General features: G+C 40.8%; 1 protein-coding gene across 1 annotated transcript in view; it reads left to right on the top strand.

Annotated features, from left to right (window-relative positions):
• Stt3b (STT3 oligosaccharyltransferase complex catalytic subunit B) overlaps nucleotides 1-12,806 on the top strand; it is a 65,301-nt gene that overhangs the window by 44,360 nt on the left and 8,135 nt on the right. Inside the window, exons 5-10 of the mRNA NM_001170539.1 lie at nucleotides 523-622; nucleotides 7,144-7,242; nucleotides 8,043-8,189; nucleotides 9,416-9,464; nucleotides 10,541-10,695; nucleotides 11,463-11,674. Of these exons, the coding sequence (NP_001164010.1) occupies nucleotides 523-622; nucleotides 7,144-7,242; nucleotides 8,043-8,189; nucleotides 9,416-9,464; nucleotides 10,541-10,695; nucleotides 11,463-11,674 (762 nt within the window). The remainder of the gene's footprint in view (nucleotides 1-522; nucleotides 623-7,143; nucleotides 7,243-8,042; nucleotides 8,190-9,415; nucleotides 9,465-10,540; nucleotides 10,696-11,462; nucleotides 11,675-12,806) is intronic.

Raw genomic sequence — 12,806 nt, 5'->3', positions numbered from 1 at the left:
CTTGTAATCCGTCTTACATCTTCAGCTAATCAGCTCTGTCCAGAGCCCACAGTGTGGCCAGGGGATGTAAGGGCCCCTTTAGTTGAGTCTGACCAGTGTCAGAATTCCTCATTCTTAAGCTCAGTGACCCATCTTTCAGTAAATAGGTAAATAGGTCATCATAAGTAGGTGAAATAAAAGCTTATGTTTTATTCTAAAACTTTATGGTCGATGCTCATTTCCAGGCAGCCTGTTCTGCTAGTTCAGTTATGTGATGGTCCTAGCCTTCCTAGTGAATCGAATTTAACTTGAGCTGTTCTCCAGTGAGTGTAGAAAAGCTTACTAGATTCATGAGATTATGTTATTTTACTTATCAATAAAAAAAAAAAAAGACTGTTATGTACATCTATCTACCCTAGGAAAATTGCCAAAAATCCTAGCATTTTTTCTCTTGTGTTCAGGTTGTTGTGACAAATGAGACATACTTGCTTTAGGAAGTGAGAGAGAGAAGCAGCATGTGTCTGAGCCTCTCTTTTCCCATAGGTCTCTGCGTGGGGAGGTTATGTGTTCATCATCAACCTCATCCCTCTCCATGTGTTTGTGCTGCTCCTGATGCAGAGGTACAGCAAGAGAGTCTACATAGGTAAGCGACTCCACCTCTGGGATGTACTCAGTGTTGCCGTGAAACGGTAGTCGGTTTTTTGTATTTAACTTGTCTTTATGTTGACTACATGAGACCCTGTCACCAAAAGCAAAACAAATAGAAAAACAGTGGGAGATGGGGAGAAGGCCCAAAACAAGCCTCATATGTTCACATAACGTATAAAAATAGTTAATTTGTGTGATTGGTTCTGCATTACCTGTGCCAGATTTTATTAATGAGCTGACCTATTCCAAGGTCTCAGGGAGGGGTCAGTGGGTAGAAGCATTATATAGTAGGACATTCCATATAGGGATGTGGTTAGTTCATGAAACTGCAGAAGAGCAGAGATGTAAAACCTATACTGTTTTATACAAGAATCTCACTCATGTTAAAGTTAATGAGAACTTGGATAGAAAATGTCAAAGTTAAACATGGTATAGGAGTTGCTTCTCTCAACAAGAGACACAACAGCTTAAACTTTGCAAAGTGACTTAAAATAATTATTTCTGGAGGCCGGAGAGAAATAGCTCAGCAGTTAAGAGCACTGGCTGGTCTTCCTAAAGCACCCAGGTTCAATTCCCAGCACTCATGTGGTGGCTCACAACTGTGTGTAACTCCAAGATCTGACACGCACACATAGACATGCATTCAGGCAAAACACATAAAATAAAATTAAATAATTTTTAGAATAAAAAATAGTTGTTTCTATATTACAGTTTTTATTTGCTTTTGAGATTTACATTGGTTATTTGAGGTGAGGTGATTTGTTCTGTAGGTAACAGGACATTGGGAAAGCTTATTAGACGCCTTGTCTGTATACTCAGTTCTAAGAGGTAAGGGGGGTAGCAAGTTCAAAGCCAGCCTTGAATATGTAAGAAACTTTTCCTAATTTAAAAATAGCTTATAATATAGTAAATAGCGCATACTAATAGCAGTAATTAGCCTAAATTTATGTTGTAGGCAGGGGGCAAGCACACCATGGGATAGTGGTCATGTTTGTAATACTAATTCTGACACCCATATTTTAATTGTCTAATAGGGTTTTTATTACCGTATAATATTTAGAATAATACTTTAATATTCATAGCACAATTTTCTGATTACATTTGTTTAAATTATTTAGTTACTATCATAACTAATTTTGGAAATAATAAAAAGATGTATGATTTTATATTTGTGATAGGTAAAGATTTATGAAGATAGGAGATTGCTCTTGTGTCCTATAAACTAGATACATTACTTGCATGATTGAGTTGTTTATAAAAGCATAAAGTGGTTTCGGTGCTTCCTAGATTGATCCTTTTAGCGATAACAATCTGTTTTGTGTGTTACCTTCATGGTGTATGAAGAGGGCCAACAGCAGTGCTGAAGGCTTTGTCTTGGCCTCTCATTTGCTCATAGGCCTTAGTGTTGGTTACAGTAAGTGCTTTTCAGGGGAGCCAGGAACGCTCATTCCTTAAGGGACAGGCCTAGCAGTATCTTTCTGTCTGAAGACTAAAACTACATAAAGCAAGGGCCTGTCTTACTGTGACTTAACAGGAATCTTTGATCAATTTGCCTTCTTCAATTAATAGACACAAAGATTCCTTATATCTACAAATGAAGTGGAGAAATGGCTTTAGTGCTGTCATAGTTGAGCCCAGTCTTAGCATTGCACCTGTCAAATTGCTCAGGAGTACGTCTGTGTAGAAGCTAGTTTACACAGGTGCTTAGGTCTGTCTAAGGTAAGTTGGTGTTCTGCTCACTTAAAAACCACTGGGGCAGGAGGATGCACAGCGTTCAACGTCTGCCTTGCTCACAGTGAATCTCACGCTAGCCTGGGGTAAAAAATTGCAACCTTCTCCAAACAAAAAGGAAAGTCCTAAACGATTTTTAGTGAAATAAAATTGCAATTTTGTTTAAATCCTTTTAAATCTGTTTTATTTGTAAATTATGTTTGCTGATATTTATCTGTTGTGCTTTTTAACACATACTAGATATAGTTACTGCATAGTTGCAGGACTGATTGACTAACAGTATCCCATTTTTTAAAAGAATTAACCAGGCATGGTGGGTACACACACACCTTTGTTTAATCCCAGCAATCTGGAGGCAGAGGCAGGCAGATCTCTGAGTTGAGGACAGCCAGGGCTACATAGTGAGACTGTCTTAGGGAAAGAAGAGTTGTATATATTTCATGAGTTCCCCCTTACCTGTTCACACAATGTATTCTTAATTTCCTTGTGCTCTGATGGTGTCTCATTAGCCTTCAGAACTAATGAATTGCTTCTGTAAAACCAAAGTAGAATTTTAAACTTATTTTTAATTTTTTGTTTTTGCACATACCTGTTTTGTTTTGTCTGCATGTATGTCTACGCCATGTGCATGTCTTTGTGCCTACTGAGGTAAGAAGAGGGCATCAGATACCCTGGAAGTGGAGTAAATAGACTGTTGTAAGCTAGATTCTTACCCTTAATTCCCTATTAGGTAGTAGCAGATTTTTTTTTCCCCATTTGAAAGTGTGATGATCTTTGCTCAAGTAGTTTCTGACATTTCTTCCTGCCTTTACAAGTTTGGAGCTTGTAAGATGTCTGTTTCAGTGACATGCTCTACCTGGTCGCTGTGAGCAGTGGCCCTGGGAAGAAGAGAGCATATCTGTGCCTGTGCACATCCAGGTATTCCTGCCAGTCAGAAGAGCCTGTTTTCTGCCCTCTGTTGCTGTTGCTGCTTCTCACCATGCTTTACCCTGAACATTTACCAAAATTCTCAGTAACCAGTGCTCACAAAGTAGCAAGGTGACTTTAAGTGAACTTTCTAACATTCTTACAAGCTTAATATTTGTCAGCAGTCAGGTACAACTAATTGGATTATAAGGTCTTTCTCTTCTGTATCTTGTATAACAGAAGAGTGATATTTTGTTAGCTATTCCCATTAAACACTGCCCAAGAGATGAAATAGCTTAGAAAGGCTGGTGGGCCTTATGGTGGGTTAATGTAAATGGGCTGTGCATTCCCAGACCCTTCTCCAAGTTTGCAGAAGGAAGAGTAGTTGTAACTTAAAACTCCAGAGACGTGGTCTGAGGAAAAGGCAATAGGCACCATGTGACTGGAACCCATTTGGAGCAGATTTGGCAGCTCCCTAATTCAGTCACTAGGGGATGCAACAGCCAAGAGAGACCCTGTCTCAAGGAGGAAAGTGAATACCTCTAGGTTGTTCTCTGACCTCCACATGCATGCACTGTCACTCCTGAATAAAAGATGGCCTAGAGTGTTGTGCCGCCCTATCTGTGAGGTACTGAAGTGAGAGCAGCAAGCACTCTGTCAGCCTGAGGTCTCAGCGCAGCTGGAGCCCAGCATGGCACCGGCCACAGATTCACTGGAACTCAAGTGTTTTGAGGGAAACAAGATTAGGATTTCTATAGATTTCTGTCTCTAGTTAGAGTTTTCTTTGGGTAAAACAAATTGTACATGTGAACAAGTCCAGTTGTTTTAGAGGCATTTTTCTAACCAGGAGCATGGTCTTCAGCAATAAGTAAATGCCAGGAACTATGCTTCCACAGGATGGCAGTGTGGTAGCATTTTATGATGTAGTGAGTGATTTACGGTTTCCTTGGGTTGTGCTCTTTTTTTTTTTTTTTTTTTTTTAGAGCTCACTTCTTTGATGGAATAGGGTAAAGAGTTTAAGAAATAGGTTAGTGTACATGCGTAGAAACTTGGACTAGGTGGGGCAGTGGTTTGGTGACAGCTCCTAGTGGAGATTCAGGAAGAATGGGTGCTGTGGGTTTGTTGCTGAAGTCCTATAAGAACGGGGGTACCTTTTGTACTACTGTTGAGGCGCCTGCTTGCGTAAGCCTCCCTACTGCTATTATAAGTGTTAGCTGGATGTGGCATGCTCTTAGTATCCCGTAGACTTTACACACCAGCTTGGATTGGTCTTAACAGGATTTTCTGTTTCTAAAATGTCCCAATTGTCATAGATAAAAGGTCTTTTTGAAAGCACACTATTGGGTGCTGTCATATAGTCTGGAGAAAAAATACTTTATTTTTACAGTGGATAAAGGTTGTGTTTCTTAAATTTAATTTCTTCATGTCTTTCTATTCAAGTGAATCTAATTTTCCACTTTCTATGTTTTAAAATGTAAATTTGTGAGATTTAAAATATTGACTTACGCGTGCTAGTTTATACATTTAGGAAGCACGGTATCTTACACGAGATAAACTTGTGATGTTTAGCACTGTACGGAGCTTGTTTGGTACAAGTGGTTTCCTGTGTCTTGAAGGGCTCTCCTGTGTGAACACGTCACAGAACCAGTGATCCAAAACTACTGAAGCTCAGGCTGGTGCAGGTCCGGCTCTTAGAGCAGACCTTGGGTCACTGCAGCGTCCTAGCAGACTCAGGTGCGGGCGGAGGCTCCAGCTGAGCGTCCTGATACTTTGTCTGCATTAGCCAAGCAGTCAGAACTTACCCCTTCCCTGAATTCCTTTTGACACTCTTCCTTTAACGTGGACTCTTGTGCTTTTGTTTCCATAGAGACTGGGGTCTTGTGATTGGTTGCTTTTGGGTGTTTCATGGTCTTGAAGACCCCAGAGCCTTGGGGATGCTAGGCGAGTGCTTGACTACTGAACCACTCCCTGCCTGGTGCTCCCGTCTCCTTCCTGATGAGAGTGAATGTCTGAAGTTGGCGTGAAAGTCTAGTCTTCCTTTGCTTTGGGAAAAATATCTGGGAAGCAGCAGTGTGAAGGAGGTGGAGTTTGCTTTTCGGGTTCAGGAAGATGAGTTTTTCTTTGGGGCGATCATATACTGTTCATTGTAAGGTAGTTTTACTCCCTTATTTTCTCCTTGGATTTTTAAAAAGGGGAATAGTATAGTTTTTTAAATTCAGTTTGTATTGTCTTATATTCAAACCTAATCCTGTCAGTTTTGCTGAATTCCATGTGTGTATTTCTAAGAGTAGCCCCAGCTGAGGTAATGGCAGTGTTTGCTATGGGCAGGCTTCACTGAGGAAAGCTTAGCACTCTCCAGTCTTTCCTAGTGGTGTCTGTTCATGTTCAGGGTTTGAGTTCTCAGTTCCACATTGTAAGATACGTAGTGACCATCTTGTGTCTGTGACCCTGACGTGGGCAGGAGGTCACGGGCCTCACCCAGCTCTCACTCTGTGTTAATGGAACCAAAGTTTTTGATTTTGTATACTTGGGAATCACATGGTAACCTTGTGTGCTCACGACCCTCCTTCCCTTCCTCCCTCCTTCTTTCCCTCCCTCCCTCCCTCCACCTTCCTTCTTTATTCTACTTCTGACTGTATCAGAGCTAGAAGGCCTCTTGACCACATGAGCAGATTAGAAATTGTGGTAACTTGAGTTTCACTTGAGTGTTTCACATAGGACCATGCCTGCAGCATGAGTGTGTCTGCAGAGTTCACTCTGGGTGGTGGATGGCAGAGCTGTGGCCTTCATTACTTCTGAGTCTTTGCAAACTCTCCCCACAGGCCCTGGCCCTTTCTCTTAGATTCATGAGCTTATCCTCCCAACACAGTAGTCATAACTTAGCACACAGCTTGGGAAGTAGTGTAGCATTTGAACTAATGGTTCACAATTTACCTTCTAAAAATGGACTTCTTTTAAAAGCAGATAAGTATAACTGTAAGGGCAAGGAGAAAGGCATGTGCTCTATCCTGTGTTGCACAGAGAACAGCAGGCAAAGGGCATGGAGTAATATCCATTTCAAATGTGTCCTAGACTTCCCTTTTCGTAATGGCTTATTTACCCAAAATTGAACATCAAGTACATTTATGAAAGTAATGTAAATAAAGTTTATGAATAGAATACTATTTTCATATCAGCTTATTTAAATATACTTTTTATCTTCTGATAAAATTTTACTTTCAGTGGTTCTTAAACTTTCTCTCTAGGCAGTTTGCCTAATCTTGACCTGTGGCCACACGAGTGGGAACCAGTCTCTGGCACAGACCGCTGCTGCACGGTAGCAGTTCTATGCATTCGAACCCGTGTGAACTGAGGAGGGTACTGTGCAGGGCAAACGGTCTTTCTGTTAGACTGACTTCCATGGCTGGGCTCTTTTCTTTTTTAAACTCTTCAACTTCTACTCAAGAAGTCTTAGGAAACTGGGAAGAGGACACAAAACGCTTAGAGCTTTTGAGGTCAGCGGGCACACGATTGGTGCTAGGCGTTTGTGAGGCCATGAGTATTTTGGATTAATAACCACAGCAATGGTAGTTACTTCATGCAAGTGCAATTGCAGAATGATTATTAATGATGAATTTTTTAAAACTTTATTCCATTTCCTAGAAAGGAAGGTAGCACAAGTCTCTGAAACTATAAGTGAGGTCTACAAACTATACTTTTTAAAAAATGGATAAAATATTTATGATCTATAAAGCGACTAACATTCACAAATCAGTCACTTCAAGATAATATTGTTTAAGTTCTATTAAAACTTTACTAAAATGATTTATAAATGTATTTATGTGTTGAGTATTTAATGGCAGTAGTAAATTACCCTTGTTTCCTGTTTTGTTTTTATAGCATATAGCACTTTCTACATTGTGGGTTTAATATTATCCATGCAGATACCTTTTGTGGGATTCCAGCCAATCAGGACAAGCGAGCACATGGCAGCTGCAGGTATGGAAACCAGTGTTAATAATTTTTCCTTCTATACTGACACTAAAATGAAGTTTAGGCTCTTTATTATGTCATAATTTATAAGATATTTCAATAATAATAATAATAATAATAATAATAATAATAATAATAATAGCTGGTGTACCTAGCTTTCTATTGCTGTGTTAAAACACTGATTAAACCTACTTGAGGAGGGAAGGATTCATTTGGTGTAAGTGTCCTGATCACAGCCCATCACTGAGGGAAGTCAGGACAGGAACTCAAGGCAGGACCATGAAGCCGAGGCCATGGAGGCGCTGCTCATTGGCTTGCTCACCCTGCTTTCTTAGACAACCCAGGACCCCCAGCCCAAGATTGGCACCGTCCACAGTGAGCTTGTCCCTCCCATATCAGTCAGTCATTAATCAAGGAGATACTCCCACTCTTGTCCACCAGCCAATCTGATAGTCATTCTCAGTTGTGCTTCCCCTTCTCAGATAGCTCTAGCTTCTGTCAAGTTAACAAAAAACGAGCCAGCACAGAAACAACTTAGGCTTTAAGTCCTCGGTGTCACTGTGCAGTCGGCTGCGTTCCTCTTCTGGTGCATGTATAAGGACTCTGAGCACTGGGGGGAAATGTGCAGTAGGATTTCTCAGGTCATTAATCGTAGGTTAGCTGTCAGCTGACACGGGAGTAGGGGTAGGTGAGATAACTAACCCTGGGCTGGAGGACACGGGGTTCTATGCCTTTGCAAGTGAAAGTATTGAAAGGGCATTGGGGACCACTGTGATGGCACTCACACAAGCCTTCTCTTTGACCAGGTGTCTTTGCGCTGCTGCAGGCTTATGCGTTTCTGCAGTATCTGAGAGACCGGTTGACAAAGCAGGAGTTCCAGACCCTTTTCTTTTTGGGTGTCTCACTAGCTGCAGGCGCTGTGTTCCTTAGTGTCATCTATCTGACATACACAGGTAGGTGCCGTCACCTGTAACATGGAGGTCGTGGCTCTCGATTACTGTCAAGAGCAGGCTTTCACAGGTTCTTCTCACACACTCCGTTTATCCTAATATCAAATTCTGTACAGTGACAAATAATTATCAAACGTTCTAAACTCCATTAACACATTGCAAATTACAATTAAAAAGACATGAACTGTCATTCCTGACTGTAGAAAAAAAACTAGTTTATCTTAATATTATTGCTTTTCAGGCTCTTGTAAATCCACAAATGTCCTTCTCTTGCTGATTAAAGAGCCAAAACTATTGGAAACTCAGCATCTGTGCTAAGCTAGTGTTTCCTCACCCTCTCATGTGCACTCTCCCTCTTCCTCGGAGACTGTCGGCCACAGCACTCCACATGTTTTGGATCTAAATTACTCCCTGAGCCTGAGCTCAGAAGTCTTAAACAACGGTCCAGTTTTCCCTGGGGTATTCCATAAGCCCAGCTGATGTGCAGGCCCAGCACAGGGTGAAGGAGGTATGACTGGAGTCAAAGACCTGAGTGTTTGAAAATACAGTGGTTTAAATTATTCATAAATAATAGTAACAGGACAAAACTGGGTTGGTGCAATGGCTCAGCTGGTAAAGAAAGGTATCTGCTGACAAGGCTAGTGACCTGAACGTGCTCCCTGAAAGTGGAAGAGGAAAATCAGCACTACAGAATTGTCCCCTGACCTCTACACATGTTCATTGGCTTACAAAACAAACATAAGTACGCACGCATGCACGCACATACTAATAACAACAATAGTTATTATTGTGGCATGTATCCAATACACATCAATGCTAATGTTACTTTTTTTATATTTTTGTGTGTGGTTGTTTTGCCTGCGCGCGCGCGCGTGCGTGCGTGCTCAGTGCTCACAGACTCCAGAATAGGATGTCAGATCCCCTAGAACTAGAGTTACAAACAGTGGTGAGCTACCATGTAAGCACTGGAATTCAGACCTAGGTCCTCTGGAAGAATAGTCCCTGCTCTTTACCACTGACTCATCTCTCCAGTCCCGGGCTAAGCCCGGTAGCAGCATTTGAGGGGTTGAGGTAGGAGGGTTGTTTTGTTGGAAGTTTGAGGGAAGCCATGGGCAGATGGGGCTGAATATCAAGGAGACCTTATCTCAACATCCCTACACCCAAAGAGAGAGAATTTACATACAAAATAACAAAAAGACAGATAATTACCTCTGTGTTTTCCCTTCAAGGTTACATTGCACCATGGAGTGGCAGGTTTTATTCATTATGGGATACTGGGTAAGTTCAAATATGCTCTTTTGGTCTCCTATTCTAATAGCTTTTGCTGTGTTCTTGTATCCTGAGCATTTCAGTCATTACTTAGGCAATAGTAGATACCCAGGCTGAGCTGTTTGAAGAGAATGCCTGTTGTTTTGAGACGTAAGTTCTATGTTCCTGTTCTACATAGCCAACTCTTTATGATTTTGTCAGAGCAGAAGCTTCTGTATAATTTAAAGTTGGAGACTTTTTAAAAAAGAGATGAATGTAAAATTTACGTTTTAAATTTTGTTACGGATAAGGCTCTGTATTATAAATTTTTATGAAGTGGGTATGAAGAACTCTTTGTATAATCACTTAATTTAAGCTTCTGCTTTGAAAATCTGAAATATACTGAGGGTCTGCAGTACATTTTTTAAGAGTGCTACATAAAAGGAACTCAAAAGTTGGGTTTGAGTTAGACCAACTATTTCAGTGACACCTCATGTCTTTGGAGTGACGGCCTAGTGCTGCGATGGCATCACTATTGATCAGGTGTCCTTCCAATAGGACACCAAAGGCTCCCGTGCAAGTGAAGTCACACAGAGTAAACTGGTTTTGTGGCTAAAACATTTGCTGACCAAGCCAAATTCCAAAGTTGATGTGTATCAGTTGTACTTAGGCTTTTAAAGTAATTTTGACCTCTTTGGAATCCCAGAGTGCAAGGTGACTTCTATCCTCACGCCAGGGCCCAGCCCCTTGTCTGGAAAGGCATTGGAGCACAGGAGGTAGTGCCACCAAGAGGAGATGGAGAAACTTGTTGATAGAGAGTAGGCGACAGAGCTGACTCCAGACACCTACCTATCCAAACAGATTAGACACCAGAGCCAGCAGTTCTCTGAGCCCTAGACAGCTCCACTTTAAGGGGACATATTAGCTTTAGTTTGAATAATGTATACCAAACAACTGGGTCACTAACTACGGCAGTTAAAATGCAAGTTTGAACAAGAAAAGTTGAAAGAGAGTGATGTCAGTGATACAGGAGAAATTCTTCATCTAAAGGAGGGGACTCCAGTCTTGTCCTTAACTGTAATAATGACGAACTTTTTTAATATTAGGTATGCAAAAATACACATTCCAATTATTGCATCAGTGTCTGAACATCAGCCTACGACATGGGTGTCTTTCTTCTTTGATCTACATATTCTTGTGTGTACCTTCCCAGCAGGCCTATGGTTCTGCATCAAAAATATCAACGATGAAAGAGTATTTGGTAAGGTTTTTAATGAACTCTTTGATTCAGAACAGATTTTTCATCGACATTATTCCACTTTAATGTCTTGTTTTTCTTATATATGTTCTGTTCAAGAACATTCATTTTTCATGTTTTACAAAAGTGCTTAGACAAAAATGAGTTGAATTGTCAGTGTATGGTATTGTAATTACTACTTTTTAAGCCCATGGCCTACTTGAATATTTTCAGTAGCTTCAGATGATATAGGAGTCAAATGCTTCATTGGCTCTTCTGAAGCCTTTGGCCTGAGGCTGTCAGTACTTTCTGTAGAGCGCTGGCTGGTCGAGCCTCATTGTCCTTTCAAGTACTGCCCGACAGCTGTCCATCTGTTGTGTTCTTATCCGTGTCAGCTTTTACAGCAGGTGTGGTGCTGGCTCTCTGAGGCTGTTCTGGTTCTATACACTCGAGTGCCTAATGATAAAGTCACATTCCATTGTCACCTGTCAGCTACGGATATTGTAATGTACGGTGCTCTGGACAAAAGCAAATTACACTTAATTTTTCATATCTGTAACAATTACATTTGAATGATAGTACATTTCTCTAAACTGTTTGGTTTTTATTTATTTAGTCAACAGTACTTATTTTTTAAACAACTATTTGGTCAATGTTAGCAATTTAGAAACAGTTACTTTGTGATCTCACAGACGCCTACTTTCAGATGTGTTCTGTACTGTGGTAATGAACATGTAGTTTCCTGGGAGCATTCTCCCCTCGGTGTTGAAAGAGAAAACCTGTCTTTGCAGTTGCTCTGTATGCGATCAGTGCTGTCTACTTTGCTGGAGTAATGGTACGGCTGATGCTGACTCTGACCCCAGTCGTCTGCATGCTGTCTGCAATTGCCTTCTCCAGTGTTTTTGAGCACTATTTGGGGGATGACATGAAAAGGGAAAACCCACCTGTGGAGGACAGCAGTGACGAGGATGACAGAAGAAGCCCAGGAAACTTGTATGACAAGGTGAGGGCTGTGCTGTCCCCGTCTGCCCCGCTCCAGAGGTGTCCCCAGATGTGTGCTGAAATGAATATACCGAACTGTGCCTTCTGTAGTTTCTCTCCATTGCTTGCTTCAAAATTGAAATCCTAGTCCGCCTTTGAGCTCACAGTAAACAGAATGGAATCAGAGAAGGGATTGTTGTTACCTAAGCACTTAAGTCTGTTAGCCCGTTTCCACTTCCGAGAGCACAGCTCATCAGGTTTTCCCATGTGCACCATTGCTTGCACTTGTCCTTAGTCTGTGTTTGGTATGACCTTGTGTGGATCTACTGGCTCTGTGTATTAAATAGTAACTTGGTGTTCAAAAATGGTTTGTTAACATCTATTTGCGAATTCACTTTTAACCTGCATAACAATAGGACAAAGACTGTTGGGTACAAGTGTGGGAAAGACTTAGGAATTAGTGCACTTGTCTTAAATAACCTGTTAGACTTGCTATTTTAGTATGGACTTAGCTTATCACTTCTAACCAGCAGTGGAATGTTGCCATGTAAAAATTGGCTAGAATTCTTTCTTTCCTTACTCTGAAATCAACATAATTCATAAAGATTTGTGTTAAGCACATACCTGTTATATTTTATTTGTTTTTTTTTTTCTTTAATCATCCTTATAACTTAGCGTTTATGGCTATTTTGTTTCCAACAGAGGTAGGTAGGTAGGGGTGTGTGTGTGGGGGGGGGGGTGATGGATGGATGTTTGGCTAATTCTGTAGTTTCTCTTAAAGTAATTTCCTATTTTGTATTTTAGGTGGGCATAGCCATTTCAAGAATAGAATTAAGTTTAGGTATATACATACTGGATTTTATGTTGCCAGAATGGAGCCCCATGGTTAACACTTTTATATTTAATTAAAAGCTGCCTTCTATCAGAGATAGTTTACTCTGAGATCAGGTCCTAGAGTTAAGTATATTTTCTAATTCACATTGACTTTAAAGTTTACTTTGAGTTATAAAGCAAGAGCAAATCTTCGCCTCACCCGTAGAAGAATATCTGACTACATTCTCTCTGACCCATGGAATTATTTGATTAATATTCTCCTCACTTTCCCCCTTGACTGTATTAATGAACCAAGTACAGTGGCGAGGGCTTCTGACTGT

Source organism: Rattus norvegicus, chromosome 8 (genome assembly GCF_021556685.1).
Source record: "Rattus norvegicus strain SHRSP/BbbUtx chromosome 8, alternate assembly SHRSP_T2T, whole genome shotgun sequence".
Classification (NCBI taxonomy): Eukaryota; Metazoa; Chordata; class Mammalia; order Rodentia; family Muridae; genus Rattus; species Rattus norvegicus.
The sequence above is the reverse complement of the archived record's forward strand: the minus strand, read 5'-3'. Positions and strand labels throughout refer to the sequence as shown.